The sequence below is a fragment of the Osmerus eperlanus genome, chromosome 11 (assembly GCF_963692335.1).
Source record: "Osmerus eperlanus chromosome 11, fOsmEpe2.1, whole genome shotgun sequence".
NCBI lineage: Eukaryota > Metazoa > Chordata > Actinopteri > Osmeriformes > Osmeridae > Osmerus > Osmerus eperlanus.
Window position 1 is genome coordinate 5,541,533 of NC_085028.1, and position 20,882 is coordinate 5,562,414.

General features: G+C 48.5%; 1 protein-coding gene across 2 annotated transcripts; it reads left to right on the forward strand.

Annotated features, from left to right (window-relative positions):
• Positions 1–38: 38 nt before the first annotated feature.
• On the forward strand, positions 39–19,049 carry gpr4 (G protein-coupled receptor 4). Of its 2 annotated transcripts, none has more exons than XM_062473686.1 (3): positions 39–88; positions 15,871–16,647; positions 16,944–19,049. In XM_062473686.1, the coding sequence occupies exons 2-3, from the start codon at positions 16,519–16,521 to the stop codon at positions 17,928–17,930; spliced, it is 1,116 nt and encodes a 371-aa protein (XP_062329670.1). In that variant the 5' UTR covers positions 39–88; positions 15,871–16,518; the 3' UTR covers positions 17,931–19,049. The 2 variants fall into 2 exon arrangements, with proteins under 2 accessions (XP_062329670.1, XP_062329671.1); XM_062473687.1 differs by having other exon boundaries at positions 41–84.
• The last annotated feature ends 1,833 nt before the right edge of the window (positions 19,050–20,882 follow it).

A 20,882-nucleotide genomic window follows, 5' to 3' on the forward strand; every position in this document is an offset into this window, starting at 1 on the left:
GATTACGGCGCGGACAGTCTTCTCTTTACTCACACTCCAGATGGGCGATATATTTCGGAAACTTGACATTGAAGGAACTTGAATGTAAGTAAGCTACCGATTTACTGTACGTATTTTCTGCTGCGTGATGAATGAGGTGCACGCAACTCACCTGTTCAATCTATCTATTTATCGGTTTGCCTGTCTATCTGTCTATCTGTCTGTCTGTCTATCTGTCTATATGTCATTCTGTCAATGTGTCTGTCTATCTGTCTGTGTCTGTCTAGGTATGTAATGTTATTACTTGTCCAACACAGACTATGCAGAATCTATTGAATCAGCTAAAGGAGCAGTAATACTTACAATACTTAGTAATACCAGCAGGACTCCAAAGTCCTCTTTTGCAACAGGAATTCGCACCAGTATCTATTATTTTACATTTTGATTGTTCCTACATTTTGATAATTCTTGGTGGTGTTGATCGTGGTCTTGCCAATGTTCTATACATCGTTTTTGTTCATTGCCTCAAACACAAGTCATGTTGATAGGCATAACTGATCCATGAAGTGTTTTGACAGAATCAGCCTCATGTTAGAATGACATCTCTGATGTTGACAGCTGTCAAGGGACAGTGACACCTCTTCCGCTGCCATACTGGCTCAACGTGTCAAGTCCAGTCAACAGTTTCACACTCATTTCTCTCTGATGACTTCAACAGAAGTCGACTCGTAATCCTGAATTGTTTTCTTTAACTTCCGAGAGCCCGTTTATCTTGATAGCAGTTAAACAGAATGACACAGTTACAGTAAACTCGGGAAGAAGGCTCCCTCTAGACAGCACACTTCATTGAGTATTAATGAAGTGATTGTAATGGACGTTGAGGTTCTTTTCTGTAAACATTGAGCACAATCGAGCCAATTGTTCCTCCTACAGAATTCTTTTGTGTTCCATTCACCAACGTTCATAGTATTCTGGAGTAGAATCTGTCTCTTTCAAGTCTGGAGTGCTCTAGTAATGTGTGTGTGTGTGTGTATTGTGCTAACTATCCATCTGACCAAGAAATCTGTAAGGAGTTTTGAGTTGACCTTCAAAACTCTATTGTCGGTCAGTGTGGTTTAACTAAAAGTGTGTGATTTATTTCACCTCAGCCATTAGTACCGTGTCATTTTACACTCTGACACCCACAACCGGCTTGATTACCTCACATACGGACGGCAGACATAAGCTGAATCTAGACTGTCATTACCTTATCACACACACACTCTGTAAATCAGTGTGTGCAAATCAGTTTAAGCTTTAAAATTGAAGGCATTTCAGCACAGTTGCATTGTTAACGCTGCTCTGATGTAGTGTTACCCCCCCCCCCCACCAAACACCCCATTAACTGTGTTAGGTATCACGCTGAATCATGTCCACACACAACACACACGTACACAAATGTCACACATACACACGACAGACACACCCAAGACACACACACACACATGCAAACACACACACATGGAGACAGGCGTGCATACTCGCTTGCTATGCGAGGGCGGTTGCTCTAAGTCCTATTCTCTGGGTGTGTGCCTGGATGCTGTTCGTTTTGGGTCACGCAGGAAGGAGGAGGGGAGAAGCAGAAATGAGAGAAGAGAGGAAAATATAGCAAATCAAATCAAATCAAATCAAATCAATTTGTATAGCCCTTTTTACACGCAAGCATGTCACAGAGGGCTTCACATATGCCCATAGAACTGCCCCTCAACCAACCTAAACCCTCAAGGAAGACAAGGAAAAACTCCCCAAAAACTCAACAGGAGAAAAAAATGGAAGAAACCTTGGGAGGAGCAATTCAGAGAGGGATCCCCTTCTCCAGAGACGGTTAATGAGAGAGAGGAGCAGAACACAGGCTAAACATAGTCATACAGTGTCGATGGGTTTTTAAAACACCAAAATCCATTATAGCAGAGCAGAGGAGAGAAGAGGAGAGCAGAGTTAGGAGAGGAGAGAAAAAAAGAGGGCAGAGCCAGTCGAGAGAAAAATGTCTCCTTTACGAGAGCTAGACTGCAGCAAGGGGAGAGGACGTGAGCTTTTCCCGAAAATACACCCCACACCCACACACAGATCTTTAGCTCAGCAGTCTAAGACAGTCTGGTCTCACAGCACGGACAGACATGGTTCCTGACAGATAGATAAGCACTGAAACATCGCTCCCGGCCACACTTATGAGGAATGGTCGTCTTCCAATAAGAGGGCAGCCTCGGGGTTCCAACTGTCGGCTCGTTTAACTGGATGATCGCTCGGGTTACCTGACATTTGCTTTAGAACAACAATCCGGCCATCTTCACAGCTTATCTGTTTAAGGCATCATGGTGGATGAGAAAATATTGACTTTAACAAACGCCACAGAGGTGTTCTGATGATGAGGCGCTGCGTGTGAAGGCTTTCTGTCTCTTCTTCTGATGTCATCTGCTCATCCCTTCATCTCCTCTTCCCTTCATCCTCTCTTCCCTTTATCACCTCGTCCCTTCATCTCCTCATCCCATCTTCCCTTCATCCCCTCGTCCCTTTATCACTTAATCTCCTCATCCCGTCATTCCCTTGTCCGTTCATTCCCTCATCTCCTCATCCCCTCATCACCTCATACTCTCATCCCCTCATCCCGTCGTCACTTCATCCCATCATTCCCTCATCCCCTCATCCCCATGAGGTGAAATGAAACAGGGGAGAACAGGAGCACTGGAGGTGAATAGAACAAGTCATATTATTATTAAAAGTAATTATCATACTAATGTTCATAGATAGTCATCCTAATAAGGAAACTCTTGCAGGTGTCAGCAATGATGTCAGTCATAGTACTCTGGCTAATACAAAGGTCACTAGTGTGACTGGGTGATGGAAGCAGCCAGTTCAGGTAGAGGACCTCTACCCATCGTCTTACATTAGAAACTTACCTTTAACTAATGGATCATTCTCAAGTCTTCCCCTGAACTGAATTAAAGGTGTGCCTTTTTCCAATCTGGCTGTGCACAAAGTGACCGTACATCGGTACTTGTGACTGAGGTTGCCTTTTATATCAGCAGAAAAAAAGAAAAATGTGCAAAAAATAGGGAGGGAGTTCTGAGAAAAGGGGTAAAAGCAGACACAGTAGAACCCAGAAAGAAGAGCGAGAGAGAACAAAGGTCTGCCTTCGTATTTTCGGTCAATTGAATGAGGCCGACCGCCTCACCTTGTCCCTCCATCAGCAGTCTGAAAGGCAGCTCACCCAGAGAGAGAGAACCCTCCCCGTCAGGCTCTCACTCAGGAGATATATCCTCTATTAACACAAGCGTCATCACAACATTTTCCATGGGAATGGCCTTCGGAGAAAGACCAAACCAAATAAGCGCTGTGAAGTCATAAAGAGAGAAACATAATACTTTGTACTTGGCCCCCTGTGTACCAGGAGTCGTATGGCGAACCCGTTCTTCTGGAATGTTGAGGTCCATACAACAACAACAAAATAACATTTGACCACCAGACAGAAACCCGAGTCTTTTGCAGCCGAGAAGTCAGGGCATGTCCTGACACACACCTGCTATATTTGGAGAAAAACACAATACGGGCAGCTTAATCTGTGTATGTGATGTGTTAGTGTAACTCTAGAAGAGTCAAAGTAACAATTCCTGTCCCATATGAGATGCTGGAACAATCCCCCCCCCCCCCCCCCCCCCTGATGCACTCGCAGTCTGTGCTGTGTTTAGACTCAGCCATGATCTCATCCACGTCCCAGAGTGCACCTGGAGACGACGTCAGGGCCTCGGCATTCTGAGACCGCACACACACACGCGTACACTCACCCACAAACATGCGCTCACACACAAACACACACTCACTCACAAACACGCACACTCAGACACTCACATGCGCACACACATGTGCATTCACACGCGCACCCAAACACACACGCAGGCACACATGCACACCCACAGATAAGTCTGCAATCTCTTACCGTACACCACCACACCAGCTCAGGTGGTCCCTAGCCAACCCTGAGAGGGCTCTGGAGCCAGGCTGAGAGCAGGCAGAGGAAACACCATCCTGCAGGAGAAGTCTGAGAGGAAACACCATCCTGCAGGAGAAGTCTGAGAGGAAACATGGGGAGGCGTTCAGGACTGCTGAGTGCAGCCGTGGGTCACAGCTAATGGGCCTGATCTCCCCCCCCCCCTCCCCCAGTTACTGTTTGTCTGCAGATCTGGGCGATTTGCAATTTCAGCCGAGGGGGAGTGGGTGCCAGAAATTGAGCTGAGGAAAATGTGTTTGTTTTTTGTGTCGAGAGTCAAAATAAACAAAATCAAATTTGGAACCGTCGGCTCTGGATGCCGACCAAATGCATTCCAGTTGAGGATAGGTGGTTGTGTGACCTCATCGCTGGCAGGGCAATGTTACTACTACACACATACGGGACACAGTGGCACCAGGATGTGCCTTGTAATACTGTCATGTCTCATTAGGTATCATTCTCTGTCCAGGCGCCTGAACGCCTGAACACACATAGGCACACACACACGCACACACAAACACTTGTTACCTGTGTGACTGCATGGCTGGGCATGTCTGTCCCAAAAGGGGAGAGATCTGGAATCAGTCATCTGCATTTGGTTTGCCCTTTCTGAAGCACATGTCAATCAGCAGGAAGTCTGAAACAGAACCAACCAATCAGGCAACGCATGACATGAAAGGACATAACACAGGAAGCTGCTGCATCCTGGCAACATCGCAAACCAACAACCACTTGCACACATACAGAAAAAAAAAACACACATACAAACACACACCTACACACACACACATTCTTCTTACTGAAGTGGTGTCATGTCCCCCCAGGGTGTGTTTCCTCTTGGGTATGTTTGTGGTATTCGTATAAGAGGTGCTTCCCACAGTGACAAAAGTATTTGTTCTCCAGACTCTGTCCTGTCTGCACTCTGACTGCAGCTCTGGCCTCTCCAGGGACAGGGCCACAGCCCGGGTCTACATCACAGGCACCTGACAGATCTCACAGCACAGGGACAAGTGTTCAACAAGTCCTGCAACCACATGAGATGATGTAGCGATCTAATGAGGAAGTTCACACACACACACACACACACACACACACACACACACACACACACTGTAGTAGAGCTTGTAGAGTCCCTGACTATCCTAGCCAATGTCAGCCCCTGTAGCAGCAACACACACAAAGAAGAAACACATTCATTTATTTCCGGCGCAAACAAGCCGCTCTGAGCCAAATGAAGGCTTAGCCAATAAACCACTCCGCTGGGAATGTGACTGGAAAATGTGGCACTTTTATTGAAGTCATTAATTTTCCACGTGGGGTGGCTGCCTCTCCTGGGCTTCACACTGGGGATGGACGCTGGAGAGCCAGTCAGCCATGAAATGAGCAGCTTGGATTAAATACCAGCCATCTCTTCTCCTCTCCTCTTCCACTTGCCTCCTCTCTGCTCTCCTTCCTCACCTCTCCTCTCACCTTACCTCTCTCATCCGCCATTCCTCTACTTTCTACCATCCTTTCCTCGCCTCTCTCTCTCTCTCTCTCTCTCTCTCTCTCTCTCTCTCTCTCTCTCTCTCTCTCTCTCTCTCTCTCCCCCTCTCCTTTCACCTCTCCTCTCCTCCCCCCATCCTCTCCTTTCTCCTCTCCTCACCTCTCCTTCTTTGCCCCCATCCTCTCCTTTCTCCTCTCCTCCCCCCATCCTCTCCTCGCTCAGGTGGGCAGGCGCGCCCCTCATGAACGTTCCAGTGTCCCCCGTCTTTGTTTCTCTGTTGTGGGGTACGACACTCACACCCGAGACAACTGATGAGTCAGCCTGGCGTCCCATCCCCAGCCTTCCGTCTAGACGCTGGTCAGTCACCTGCAGCTTAGACCAGGGACCGGCCTGTGTTTACAGCAGGCTGTCATCAGGGTCATGTTCAGGCTATACGGGCCTGCGTGCGTGTGGACGTGTATGCACGCGTGTGCGTGTGTGTGTGTTAGACTGAGCCGACACAGAACAGAACACTTTGATGGATTCTCTCTCTCACAGCTCCAGACTCGCTCTCTCTCCACAGACCCTGCGAGGCAACGACAGGAACTGAAACTTGTGTGTGTGTGTGTGTGTGTGTATTGAGCTGAGCATGTGAGTCGACTTCCTTCTCTCCAGAAATAGAAGGAGGATCTGATGCAGATCCACACAATTGATCTCTAAGCTCTGATAATCGATGAAGAGGAATGATCCAGTTGTGTCAAGTCAGGCCTTGTGGAGGACGCACGGTGTGTGTCGGTCTGCGTGCGTTGGACCACGAAGTGTGTGTGTTCACTGTGTGTGTGTTCACTGTGTGTGTGTGTGTTCACTGTGTGTGTGTCCACTGTGTGTGTGTTCACTGTGTGTGTGTGTGTTCACTGTGTGTGTGTTCACTGTGTGTGTGTTCACTGTGTGTGCACGTGCGCGCGTGTTGTTCCTATCTTAGGAGTGGTGGCTGTCCGTTTATGGATGAGTCTGTTCCAGTGGTAGCACACCTCATCCATCTTTTTCGCTGCCAGTCTGAGCGAAATTGGATTTTCAGCTCCATGGTTGAGTTAGGGATTTTTTTATCTTCTCTCTTTTTCATCAAGCCGGAACTTCTTGTCTGAAGGCCGCAGATGTTGTAACATGAGACCATCAGACAGACGTACGCGTACACACACACACACTGACACATTCTTACAGGCAGAACAACTTACAATGCAGCACATTCAGCTTAAATTGTTAAGACAACCACATGGCAGCCCTGGACCTCAGGCCTTAGCCACAGCCTCAGTCCTATGACACACACTCACACACACACACAAATACACCCACACACACACGCGCACACACACACACTCACACACATGCACATCCACACAGATCAGAGAGAGAGAGTCCCAGTACTGGATGAAAACTATGATTAACTTGTGTTGAAGGCAGTCTTTATGTCTGCCCAACCATAGTAAATGATGATGGTTTGTGACTGTACTTCAGTACAATGTGTTCTACCATATGATATGGCAAATATCAAGCAGTGTGGAACTGATTTCCTCAACTGTTTACTGTAACTCAAATCAAATGTTTCCTTTAAGGCGCAGTTAAATCCTGAATCAAATAGATATTCCTTGTAGACCCTATACTAAGAAATAAACACAAACGTATCACACCTCACCACAAGTGGTCTAATTACAATTCAGGATCAGATAGTCCTTGCCCGCTGACACTCTGCGGTTGTGATTTATATCGGCTGAGCCTATTCCCGGCCTCGGCCCTGGCAGAAAGGAAGGCTGGAGTAGATGAGAGGTGTTGATAACAGCTTGTCATCGCCCCGTGTGTCTGCAGAGGTCGGGAGGACAGCCGTGAGGTAAACAGCCCAGATGTAAACAGGAGACATTACGTAAGCCTCCAGGTTCCTCACCAGCATCCTGCAGACACAGGCCACTGAGGGGTCCTGGGTAACTGCATCACCTCCATCCTGTGATTTGATTCATATGTAACTCAGCCTACTTCAGAAGTGGGAGTTGCAATCTAGGAGGGTTTCGGATTCCCATCTTAAGTTTCCTCTACGAAACCGTAGTGGTCTTATTCGTTTATGTGTGAACTGGCTTATGCGCTTCAAATATTTGCTGTTTCCCGGCCCAACCCTGATACGACCCACTACCCATGACTGAACATGTTCCTCCAGATGTTGTGCTGACTGTTGGGGAGAACATCTCTCATCATCATCATCATCATCATCATCATCATCATCATCATCATCCCAACCTTGTGGTTTATTGTCAGGCAGAATGCAGGACACCTATATTCTCACCAGGACCCAGGGCTGACCAGTCTATTCTCATAGAATTTCTTTTGGGATTAATAAACAAGATGAATTGATAGACAGACTGTCATTGAAAGAGTCATTTCTACTCCACCGCCATCTAAACCTCACAGTCATTTCCTTGAGCTCAGTCTATCTATATATCTGCAAGACATCTGCTTTTACCAGCGCTCTTAAAGGTACCTTCAGCAAGATTTTTTGCTGTTACAACAATATCTATGACAGTGTGTCAAACCTCCCTGAGGTCACTCTCTAAGTTACGATGCAGAACATGACGCCAGCCTAAATGACGTGTTGAGCCTTTAAGAACCAACACAGTCAGCATGGAGAGATTCACTCCAGGCTCTGTGTGTGTGTGCATAAGAGAGGAGACAGGGTCGTTTAACAGTCATCTGGATCGCAAGGTTGTCCCAGAATGCTTTGAGGACCATCTTAGCGTGCTGTTGAACCTTTCCAGATGACTCTACCCAAGCCCACTCTGGTAGGTACTTACAGCCAGACACCAGGTCTAAAACCACTCATGGATACCTGGATGACGTGTATCAAACATGTTTCTGAAGGATGAGAAACGTCTGTTGATTACCCATGAGCCTTCGATTTTTTTTGGGGGGGACGTTAATTGCTCATGGACTATCGTTAGCTTTGAGGTCATTCAGGGTTCTGTTGCCATAGGTGACAAGTTGCCTCCGGTCCAATTATATCAGAACTTAGGCATTCTAAGAATCAGTGATGGAAACACTGGAACATTCCGTACTGTTTTTATTAGATGAGCAATTAGATTGTTTTTTCTTCACTTGGGTGAATGATAAATGTGAAGTACAACAGGATGTTTACTGTTTTATAATACTATTTCCCATCAGCTACCCAAATCAGTGCACTTGAAGTTACACAATGATAGCTTATGACATTCATCTAACCCCCCCCCCCCCACAAAATAACAAAACAGTATTCAATGAAGTGCTTGACAGTTTGACAGGAAGTACTTGAGTTTGGTCAGAAGCATCAGGTCATTTATTGTCTCAGCAAGAGGGACTCTCGCAATGTTTGCCTCATATCCCGGCCTATCCCAGAAGACTTAGGAGACTGTTCGATGAAAAACCAATGACGTGAAGTGTACCTCCACTTGGCGAATCACAAGCCTCCCTTAGAGCCCAGCGAGGGGGTTGGGGTGCGGGGGGTGGCGATAGTAGTGACACCATCTCTTTATCTCTGTGTCCTTCCCCTGCATGTCTTGTCTAGTGTAAATAAACCTTACTTGACCCCAGTGTTTGTTGGCTGTTGGGCTGCCAAGGCCCTTGGTAGTCTCCCCTCTCTGATCTCTCCTAATGAAGGAATAATCACACTGTTCTGTTTCAGGCCCTCCTTCCTGTCGGTCTCTCTCTGTTTGCCTCTGTGTGTGTTTGTGATTCCCTCTCTCTCTTCTTCTCTCATCCCTCCATCCTCCCTGGCTAGTAGCAGGGGAAGAGGAAATGTCTCGTCTCTCAAACAGGACTGATTAGAGGGGATGCCGGCTCTCTCCTCTCCTCTCCTCTCCCGTCCCTTCTTCTCCTTTCCTCTCAATCCGTCCTCCTCACCCCTCCCCTCCTCTCCTCTCCTCACCCCTCCCTTCCTCACCCCCTCCTCTCCTCTCCCCTCTTCACCCCTACTCTCCCCTCCCCTCCTCTCCTCTCCCCTCCCCTCCCCTCCCCTCCCCTCCCCTCCCCTCCCCTCCCCTCCCCTCCCCTCCTCTCCTCTCCTCTCCTCTCCTCTCCCCTCCCCTCCCCTCCCCTCCCCTCCCCTCCTCTCCTCTCCTCTCCTCTCCCCTCCTCTCTTGTGTTTATTGTTTTGCTGGATGACAGGGGGTCTTTCCCAGGGGTCCCTAGGGAGCTGACACCGAGGGTCCTCGCCCCATGTTTACGCTTGTTATTAAACTGCAGACCCCTGAGACGGTCCGATGGGAAGCCTGTCCAGAACTGAGCCGTGAATAAACCAGACACCGTCCAACTGCTGAGGATGTGACTGCACTGTGTTGGGCATGCCAACCCTTTCAAAGGGAAATGACGGTTAGACATACAACTGAACTACCGTTATAAATCCTATGGACTGATCATCAGTTACTTGATTGTAAATGATAGATTGTAAACCACCAGCTGGTGCCCTTTTACACTTCCATGTATCACCATGTACAGCCGTGGCCAAAAGTTTTGGGAGCGACATACATTTTGTGTTTGCAAAGCCTGCTGGGCCTTGGCATAAAATGACTGCTAACATGATTTCAGTAAGTCATATCAGCACAGGGGAAAGTGTGAACTAGTTCTAGCCAGGTGAAATCACTATCATTCTGATTGGATTTTAAGAGCAGATTGAATGCTGTAAAAGAGGAGACTATTTGCAGATATTGAAAATGTTCGCCCCAAAAAAGCTTGAAAAAATATTACATGTGCCTTGTTGTATTCCAGTATTCTATAGAAACATGTAAAAACATTTTCCTCAAAAACTGAACCAGCAAACTTTACAAAACACATTTGTCATTGCCAAAACTTATGGGCACGACTGTACAATGGGTTTCTGAATCTCATCTTTTTAATATCCAAAACTACAACAAAACTGCTAAGTGCTAAGTGGTTGGTCATCTGTGTGCTGACTACCGTAGGCTGAAGATATCTCAACTTCCGACATGATTTCCCGAAGGAGTGTGATGGGATTCCATTTGGGGAGGAGAGGGAACAGCGTTGCGGCGAAAGGGTTCACGGTCAGTGTGTTTCCTTGACAGTGCTGGTCTCAGTGTTCCCCTATGGACAGATCATGACTGGGTGTGCAGTGCAGTCGGTCGATTAGAAATGACAGACCACAGACGGGAGATTCTGCTGGTGACCTCTGACACGTCCCTGTGTTCTCCATTCAACTCCCACTCAACCTTCTCATTGCAGAGCAGCACTGTGTGAATCCAACGCTGTCTGTCCAGTCACAGACCAGGGGAACAGCGCAGTCATAAGTGCTCGTAGTGACTGCGCCATCTCATTCCTTGTTTTGGAGACCAGCTGAGGGTTCATTTGGTGCAGAAACAAACACGGCACAATACTGTTTCCTACCCTTCTGAATACTGTTTACCATTTACGATTGGATATGCGTCGCCATGGCGTCATATACATCTCGGCATCCTATAGGCCTGCATCCCAAATCACACCATGGGGACGCACTCATCCTTTTTAACTATGCTAAGTGATCGGTCAGCTGTGTGCTAACTGCTGGAAGCCTGAAACTATTTCAACTTCCTCCTTGGGTTTCCTGTGAGTGTGATGCGTTTCCTGTTGGAGAGGAGATGGAACGGTGTTGAGTTGAATGGGTTCATGTTTTACTGTGTTATGGTCAAGGTTGACTGTGATTTGGTCCCTTCCGTACTGGAGCTAATAACATGTTGTGTTGATAGCTGGACCGTCAAGGGTATTAACTTCACTCTCATGTTTGACTGTGAACAGCACCATTTGGACAACAGCACACTAGTGTTTAGCTGTCATGAGCACTCATACAGGCCCATTTGGTCGGTTTTGTCCCTAATTTGGGGTCACGGTCACATACATTATGAGTTTGAGTTCACTGACTGTGAAGACTGAAAGGAAGGCCTTGTTCAAACACTAACTGCCAGGAACACCTAATGGTTTCCAGAATTGGAAACCTGTGAACGAGAAGTCATGTTAGGAACTTTGTCCCAGTCCAGTGTCAGCCAGGACCTCAGACAGAGTTCTGGGGCTGGGCTCCATCTTCTCCTTTCTGTGACCTGATGTTGGATCAGAGTGAGATTAGCTAGCCGTTGAAGTACTGTGCACATGTCAAGTATCACTTCATTATGTTCTCATCAGCAGGGTATCTGACTTCATGACCCTAGCAATCCCAGTAGAGAACAGCAAGAATAGCCCACCCTAGAACATACTGTTTTATCCTGTGGCCCAAAGCTGCAAATATTCTGACACCATTGATCTCAGCAAGTCACAGTACGCAGCACTCGATCTGCGCTGTCCTCCATCTCATTTGTTTTGGGTTGTGGCGTTTTGGTTTGTTTGACTGTGTCCTGCTCTGGTCAGTCTGTGAGTATTTCAGTTTAGACTAATTATCGAATTTGTAAATTGTTAGTCTAAACATTTGAAACATTTTCCACCTAGCATTTTCCACTGACTGTAGCCGAATGCTTTAAGCAAGTGCTTCCAACCCTTTGAAGTCGGACACTTCACCGCGATAATGAGTGAACAATAACCAGCCGAATAACAACGTCTTGCATTCGATTGAGTTCCTGGATCTTGTTTACTGTCCGACATCCTGCATTCCAGGAGTGTGTGACAAGAAACCTCTTCATCTTCAGCTCAGCAGACTGCATTGGGAGTGGATTGTCCGTCCCATCGTTTGGAGAAGACAGAATTCATCCATTCATTCCTTTTTTCCTTCATTCATCAAGTATCCATTGTGCAGTCAGACAGCCAATGTCCGGGCAGCAGCAGCATGCAGCAACCTTTCCCCAGCATCCAGCTCCGTCGTGGATAGTAGTAGTGTAACATTCACAGCCTTTGACAATAGGCACACAGAGCAGAATAAACAGAAAACTGTGAGGCAAGCACTTTGTCTGCGTAGAAGGGGTTTGAGGGAGGCCTCTGGTAGCGGCAGTCAGCATGATGTTTGTGTGGCAGCCCCAAATCACTAATCCTTCCTGGCGACGGATCAAACATCGCCTCGCTCCGCTGATTGCGAAGAGGAACCGGGGACCAGGTTAATGTAGACATAAAAGACACACATTATATACATTGTATGTGCAGACGTACTGACATTGCGTTTCCACTGACCCGCACATGCACCAGAACAAACACACATGCACAGACACACATGAAAACGTAGACACGCACGCACACACTCTGCTGTGCAGCCGCTAGAGCCAGCCTTGGTTGGTATCTACAGAACAGCAGAGAGGCAAATAGGCATCCCTCATGCATTGCATCACATGCTGGCAACCAAAAGCCAAACTTGTTGATAGACAGCTGGGCTGCTACAGGCTGTCAGAAGTTGCTCCTAAACCCGGCCTTCACATCAACAGCAGAGCTGTGGAGAATCAGATCTACACAGAACATATCCAGCATGACTGCTAGACCTGATGATAGCATCCACAGCGTATGGAGAGACAGAGATGACATGCAGTGATGTCAAGTGTGAACACACGCGATTCCTTCCCAACGCGCGGAGAGAGCGATAGCCACGTCCCTGTGAATAGCTGTGTGTGAACAGACTTGATGGATGTGCATTGAGCTATGCATGTGTGCGATCCACCGTGAATCCTGTCAGTGAGCTAGGTAGGGTCACGCGTGTCTTGGGGGTGAGTGCGTGTATGGTATGTCAGTGTTTTAATGTGTGTTGATATGACAATGTAGGGATTCCTGTCCGTCACATGCAAACACTCAGTGATGAGCATCTATCAGTGACAGTGAGCACTGACCACATTCTTCACATGTCACGTTACTGTTCCCATGCAGACACAGCCTTCACCCTGGAGCTGAGCTGTACCTAAATGTGTTACACGTAGAAAGACTTAGACAATAGAACGTTCCATTGACGCGTTCTATTTATTCTGTTCAACGCGAAGGTTCTAGAGCCCTTCAGCAGTGGTTCTATTGTTACAAATAGTTCTGTTCCATGTGGAAATGTAGACTACTGCTTCGGTGTTCATGCGTTTCTATAGGGTTATGGGATCCCTACACCACACACTCCCAGCATCCCTCTCCACTGTTTAGCCTATCAACATCATGCAGGACCTCTCATTTGTTCCTTATCCTCCTCCTGCCCCCCTCCTCTTCTCCCCTTCGCTGCCCCCCCCCCTCCTCCTCCTCCAGGGATGTAAACAGACAGCCAGGCTTGATAATGTAGGCCACTGTTGTCAGGGCGAAGGCAGTGACAGTTACATACTGTGCGGTAAAGCCTTCCCGGAACCTAGAGTGCGTGGGAGACTGATGCTGGTGGTGCTGATATGTTCTGGAATCAAGAACATAGCTGTGATAGCACAGCCCAAAGCTCTCAGTCTTACTACAGCTACGTATACACACACACACACACACCTCACCACCGATATGTAGGCTAACACACCTGCCAAATTCGACAAATGAAGTCAGTAGAAAGCAGTGATATTTCTATAGCGTGCCACCACAGGACACCTTACTGTAGCTACTGTAGCTACAGTAGCTAGCTGGTCAGTGACCCAGTTTCTGGGCTGTGCTGTTGAGTAGGTGGAGCGTTCCCCTAGACAAGGTCACCGTACAGAGCGACCGGCCTGGTTGGAAACCGGTACTTCTAATCCCCCCGAGGCTCATTTCCACGGCCCTTGTCTGGGCCCCGCAGTCTCACGTGTGTGTTTCTCCACCAGGACGAGAAACAAAAAGGTTCAGGCCAGGGAGCTTACTTCGGTGAGTCCACTCTGATCTGGGGCACTGGTGAGGTTTATAGGCCTTTTGTGTGTGTGTGTGCTCGAGGTTTGGCGGTCGTGTCGTGACGTAGGATGGAAGGGGCAGTGTGTTTTTTTCTGCAGAGTTGTTCTTATTAAGACGAGAATGTAGACTTGTGTTTTGTTTGCTTTTGCGACGCAAACTCTACTTTTGATGAAACCCGATCACCCCACGGTGGGCTGCGGAGGATCTCTGTCCATCTTGGAAGATCTCCAGGGTGCAGGACATGACATATGGGTTTTTTTCTGTCTTTGCTTTTCTTCTCATCTCTGTGACCCTCACATTTTTGGTCTCTGTTGTTAAACTTGCAATTTTGGTGTTAAGTGAACTCACAGAGTGAGTCATTGGTTCTGTCTCTGGTGACGTCAGTGGGTTGCTCTTCACTGATTGCTCAAAGTCCTCAAATCCCCCTGGGTGGAGGAAACACAACATACCAACAAAAGCACCGGTGCCCAAGCCAAAAGAAAGTCTGGAGTGGAATCCTGTCAGTGGGAACATTGCCATAGGCAAGCGTTTTAATTGACCCGACATGGCCCTGTTTGGGTCCTGGTTCTGGTCCTAGTGCTTGTTCTGGTCCTAGTGCTTGTTCTGGTCCTGGTGCTTGTTGTGGTCCTGGCTCTGGTCTTGATCTTGGCTCTGGTCCTAGCTCTGGATCTGGTTCTGGTCAGCTATTTCCAGCCTACTTTATTACTGAATGAATGATCATTGAATTATGCCATTTTGGTCATAAATCTCAAAATTCAAAATAGTTTATCTTAGCCCTGACAGACGGATTAAACAGGATTTGCCTATTTGTGTGTGGATGATTGCTGGAGTTTCCACAAGGAAAGAACCGTTTAACCATTTTGGTGAGTGAGATTATATATAATTCTGTGAATCTATAATTAAACAGTACTTAAAACAGTGAGGGTAAGCCTGGAAAGGCAGCCATGAGAGACACAACAACAAACCCCTGAACTCCTAGCACAATCAGAAACACCTCTGAAGTGAGGAGCGGGGGCGGGGGGGGGGGGGGGGGGGGGTTGGAAGTCCAGAGAATACACTCCACAAATAACTTAGGAAGCTGATATGGTGAAACTTGAGAGACGTGTGAATGTGAGGATCCCAGTGAAGCACCGTTAACAAGAGGGGAACTAGAGACAATCAAAGCTAAGAGGGCATAACAAAGGAGAGGCTGATGTCTGAAATGTCTGTGGTCGTTACTGAAGGACCCTTCATCAAAGACACACAGACTGAAAACATGCATCAAACTGATGAAGTGCCCGTGCGCTGGATGACTACTGTAACAATCTCTCTCTTTGTCCTCATCCCTCTCTCTCTCCCCTCCTATCTCCCTATTCCGCTCCTTGTCTCTCTTTCTCTCTTCTTCCCCTCTCCACACATCCCCCTGCCTTCTCTCCCCCCACTCGCTCTACCCCCTCTGTCTATCTCCCCCCTTTTGCATTACCACCTCCCTCTATCTCTCTCCTCTCTCTCTGCCTCATCTCTCAATCTTCCCGCTGACTCAACCCCCCTTCTCTCCCCCCTTCTCTCCCCCTTCTCTATCTTCACCCTCTCAATCCTCCCTTCCTCTCCTCCTCTCCTCCTCTCCTCCTCTCCTCAGATGTGCGGTGTTGCTGGGATCTGAGCTAACAGATTGTGTGCGAACCAGGGCTTTGCTGTGACTATCTTGGAGGAGGTGTGCGTGTTGCTGGACCCTTCAAGAGCTCTTTGACACCACAGAGCAGCCTGTGCTCTCAGTCCTCACACACACACACACACACACGCTCACACATACGCTCACAGACGCACACACAGAGAGAGCCCTGGCCACAAAGAGCCCTGGCCCCAGAGAGCGGACGATAATCTCTCAAAGATTGATGAGGCCCTGCTTCTAGGGTGGAGGTCTGGCCCTCTGTCGATAAGACAGCTTTCATTTCACCTCCTCTCCTCCCCTGTTCCCTGGTCCAGAGAGGTGGGGCAACGCCAGCGTGTAATGGGAGAGGGGCGTCCGACACCAGAGGCCCACTAGGGGTGAAAACATCAGTGTTTTGGAAGAGACGAGCCCTAATATCCTCTGAGCCTCACGGGGAGACACTGGCCATGTCCTCTTCCTCCTATCGTCCCCTTGGCTCCCCAGGGATGCTCCCTGGGACTCCTGCCTAGGCCGCGAGCCAACACAACCATGTACCTCAGAGAGAGCTGCTGTCGCTGGAACAAGCCCCGCCCCAGGTGCGACACCGTGAGCTGAGAGGAGAGACGGAACGGCACCATGTGCAACATTACCTTCTGCAATGTGGACTCCAAGATCGACCAGTACTTCCAGCCCACGCTCTACATCATCGTCATCGTCCTCGGACTGCCCGCCAACTGCATGGCGTTGTGGGCCGCCTATCTGCAGGTGTGTGTGTGTTTGTTTATTTGTGCCTTAGTGTGTGTGTGTGTGTTGTATCTCTTGGTCTGCTACCCAAGCTTGTCAGTTTGTTATCTGTCGGTTGATCTGCCTGCATCGCTCCGTCTGCCTGTATGTCAGTTGGTGTACGGTTCACAATATTATGACAGAAGACCAAAACAAAATAACTGCCCCCGCCTTTCTTCACCCCACCCCTCCCTCTTCCACCCCTCTATTCCCCCCTCCGTCCCAAACCCTTCCCTCTTCCTCCGCCTCCTCTCCCCCCCCCCCCCCCCCCCCCCAAGGTGAGGCAGAGGAACGAGCTGGGAATCTACCTGATCAACCTCTCCATCGCCGACCTCCTCTACATCTTCACCCTGCCCCTGTGGATCGACTACTTCCTGCAGCACGACGACTGGATCCATGGGCAGGAGTCCTGCAAGCTGTTCGGCTTCATCTTCTACACCAACATCTACGTCAGCATCGCCTTCCTGTGCTGCATCTCCCTGGACCGCTACCTGGCCGTGGCTCACCCGCTCCGCTTCACCAAAGTCCGCCGGGTCAAGACCGCCCTGCTGGTCAGCGCCGTGGTCTGGGTCATCGAGGTGGTGGCCAACTCCGCCCCGCTCTTCCACGACGAGCTGTTCCAGGACCGCTTCAACCACACCTTCTGCTTCGAGAAGTACCCCATGCAAGACTGGGTGGCGGGCATGAACCTCTACCGTACCTTCCTGGGGTTCCTGGCGCCGTGGGCGGCCATGCTGGCGGCGTACCGCGGGATCCTGCGCGCGGTGAGGGGGAACGTGTCGACGGAGCGCCAGGAGAAGGCCAAGATCAAGCGTCTGGCCCTCAGCCTGCTCCTCATCGTGCTGCTGTGTTTCGGGCCCTACCACTTCCTGCTCCTGTGGCGGAGCATCCTGTTCCTCAGGAAGCCGTGCGACTGCGGCGCCGAGGAGGACCTGTTCGCCGCGTACCACGTGGCGCTGGCGCTGACCAGCCTCAACTGCGTGGCCGACCCCATCCTGTACTGCTTCGTCAACGAGGGGGCGAGGAACGACGTGGGCCGCGCGCTCTCCTCGCTGCTCTCGTGCCTCCACCGCGGCGGGGGCGCGCCGCCCGCCGACGCTCTCAACGCCGGCTCGGTCACCTTGGAAACGCCGCTGGCGGCCAAGAAGCAGACGGCGGTGTACGGTGTGGCGGGCGGGGAGGGGAAGCCGAGCAAGTATAAGACTGAGCTGGTCGCCCTGAGAGGGGAGTGTCTACAGATGACTATACTCAGTGTTAAGAAATGACCGGAGTGTCCTGCAGGAACGTTCTAGAACAGCACACACACAGTCTGGAGTTTGTGATGCGCACGCACAGATCATGTTACCATTGACTCATGTGGGCCTGCTAGACATATGGCTCCAGCCCGCAGGACTGTAGACATAGAAACTGGGGTTTGTTTTGTTTCTTATGACCAGGGACCAGGAACTGTACTGATTTGTAAAAAAAAAAAAAAAAAGGAAGTTGTTTTCTTTCTTTTCTTTTTGTTGTCTTTTTTATTTGATTTTTTTGTGAAATGGGAAAATTATTGGGATATGGTTTTGAGTTGTTGTTGTTTTGGGGCAAATTGTTGCTTGTACTGTACCTCATAGTGTATGAAGAACTGTGATTGTTAACCCATGTGTAGGTGAAGAGGAGGAGAGGATCTGAGGAATGTGATCCAAGCAGGACGCATGTGGACAGGAAGCCTGCTGCCCCGGGGTCACCCCACCCCACAGTGACAGGAGCTGTGAGCGGGTTAGGGCTGGAGCCAGGCCTTTATAGAGTACGGACCTCGAATTCAACTCTACGGGACCCAGTTTAAACCTGGTCTAGGAGTAAACTAGTCTGAGGTTGTGTGTTGGTCTGAGATTAGGTTTAATCTATGTCTGGGAAACCACATGTTTACATCTCTCCTCCCACCAACTCTAGATGCCTTGTAACTACCCTGTCTCTCTGTTTCTCTGTATGTCTGACTGTCTATCTGACTGTTCCTCTGTATCTCCGACTGTCTATCTGACTGTTCCTCTGTATCTCCGACTGTCTATCTGACTGTTTCTCTGTGTCTGACTGTCTATCTGACTGTTCCTCTGTATGTCTGACTGTCTATCTGACTGTTTCTCTGTATGTCTGACTGTCTATCTGACTGTTTCTCTGTATGTCTGACTGTCTATCTGACTGTTCCTCTGTATGTCTGACTGTCTATCTGACTGTTTATCTGTGTGTTTGACTGTCTGTCTGACTGTTCCTCTGTATGTCCGACTGTCTGTCTGACTGTTTCTTTGTATGCCCGTCTGTTTGTTTGTTCTCTGAGGAGAGAGAGGCTCAAGGCTACTCTTGGCCTTCTGTTCAACAATATCACTGGGAAATAAACAATGTGTGTCCTAGTCCATGTGTGTGTTTACTGAAACAGAACGGTACATTGATTAGGATCGCCACAGGCAACACAGCAGGGTTTCAACATCACGCTTCAGGTATCCAATTACGAAAGCTGCGCATTGCTGTGTCTCATTCCCTCCGCGAATCTGCCGTGTCATAACGTTGGTGCTTATCCACACTCTGTAGCTCGTTCTAGATGCCGGCGTTTTCTCTAGGAACCCCTGTGAGCATCCGCACTCTGTCTACCAAGTTTGAAAAAGGCAGTTCTGTATTATAGGCGTTTAGAACTGCATTCCGCTTTTCTTTTTGTCCTTGACCTAAGGTGATACCTGATGGACGGAACAGAGGAAGTTGAGTTCTGTCTCTATACATTCTGTTCACCACTATTTATAAAGCAGGCAGAGGACAGCGTGTCTCCTGCAGTTCATCACCCCTCCCCACCACCCCAGGATCGGAGAAAACATGGTAATTTATAGTCTTTCTAAAGGACTGTCCCCTTGTTAGAGGAGAGGAGTGTGTGTGCGGGGGAGGGGAGTAGGGAGGAGAGGAGAGAAGGGGGAGAGAGGACGGGAGAGGGGAAGAGAGGAGGAGGGAGGTGAAAAGAGAGGCAGAGGAATGGAGGATGTTATTGGGGTGTCAGAGGAGCATAACTCTCCTGCTGTCTCCCAGGGAGTACAGGACGCTTCTTCCGCATCAAAAGCTCACGAATTCTGTCTCCAGAGGCGCTATTTATAGCAGGGCTATAGGCGACGATTGGCCACAGCCCATTATCATCACCATTATCATTACCTTTCATTCCCTAACAAGCCTGGGAAATTCACAGGGAGAATCAGGCCTTTTTTCTGTTAAAAGTCAATTCGGCAATACATCCAAGGTTGTATGATTACAGACTCATTCCATTTTTCAAAGTAAACTGCGGAATGCGGTAGCTGTGCCTACAATGTGAGACTTCAAGCATCTTACTATAATTTCCTGCATGAATTCAGCCTGGAATTTTCATAGGTCCTCTAGCTTGGATGTAGGTTTTTCCTTTCCTTTGAAGTGTCACAATTAGGTTTCCTTTGTGTCCCCATCCCCTCCCCTTTTCCCTCTATTGATCCGTGAGGTGGAAGTGATGCAATAAGGGAGGTCAAAGGTTCACAAACACAATCGCTCCTGGTCTTCCTGTGGCTGGGTCTTCTGATATGAATATCTGTGTCGACTTCTTGGAATACACCCTGCCAGGTGACCCACTTTGGCTACCAGGGTGAAATATGAATGGAGGAGCTTAATGAGATTACACCCATATCGCGTCTTAAAATGGAGCCAACTCCATGCAACCAAATCGAGTCACATTCGGTTCAGCTTTCACTACAAATAGCTCAGTAAAGATACAAGGTACATTCCTGGTACACGTAAATGTAGTTATTATTCAGATTTTGAGAAGCCAGTGTTAGTAAGTAAAATACTTCCGTTTCAGGTAACAGTAATGTTTGTGGCATCTCTCTCAGAAACATATCCCAAAATGATACAGTAGATGTAATCAATATGAAATCAAATTCACTTCATTAGTCTGAAAGGAAATTCAATAACTCCAAGACATGGAACTCACCACAATGTCCTCTGACTGAAACAATAGTGTCGAAAACAACCTTTTTTAGGTATGTTGCGTGACGCTTGCCTGAGAGTGAAGTTCCAATTTGAAATGACTGAGTATTCCACCCAGACAGAAATATATTTTATTTGTAAAGTGTTGTTCTTTATGTGCTCAAGGATGAAATTGGACCTGAAATGACCCCATCCCGCCCCAGAGCGTGTGTCAAACTAGACCGGCAGTCCAAAGTCTGACTGATAAGAGAAGG

What these genes read in the sequence shown, in the direction of transcription:
- gpr4 (XM_062473686.1), top strand. Translation starts at nt 16,519, where the DNA reads ATGTGCAACATTACCTTCTGCAATGTGGACTCCAAGATCGACCAGTAC. An exon ending in TGTGGGCCGCCTATCTGCAG is followed by an intron (nt 16,648 to 16,943) that starts GTGTGTGTGTGT and finishes CCCCCCCCCAAG; the next exon opens with GTGAGGCAGAGGAACGAGCT.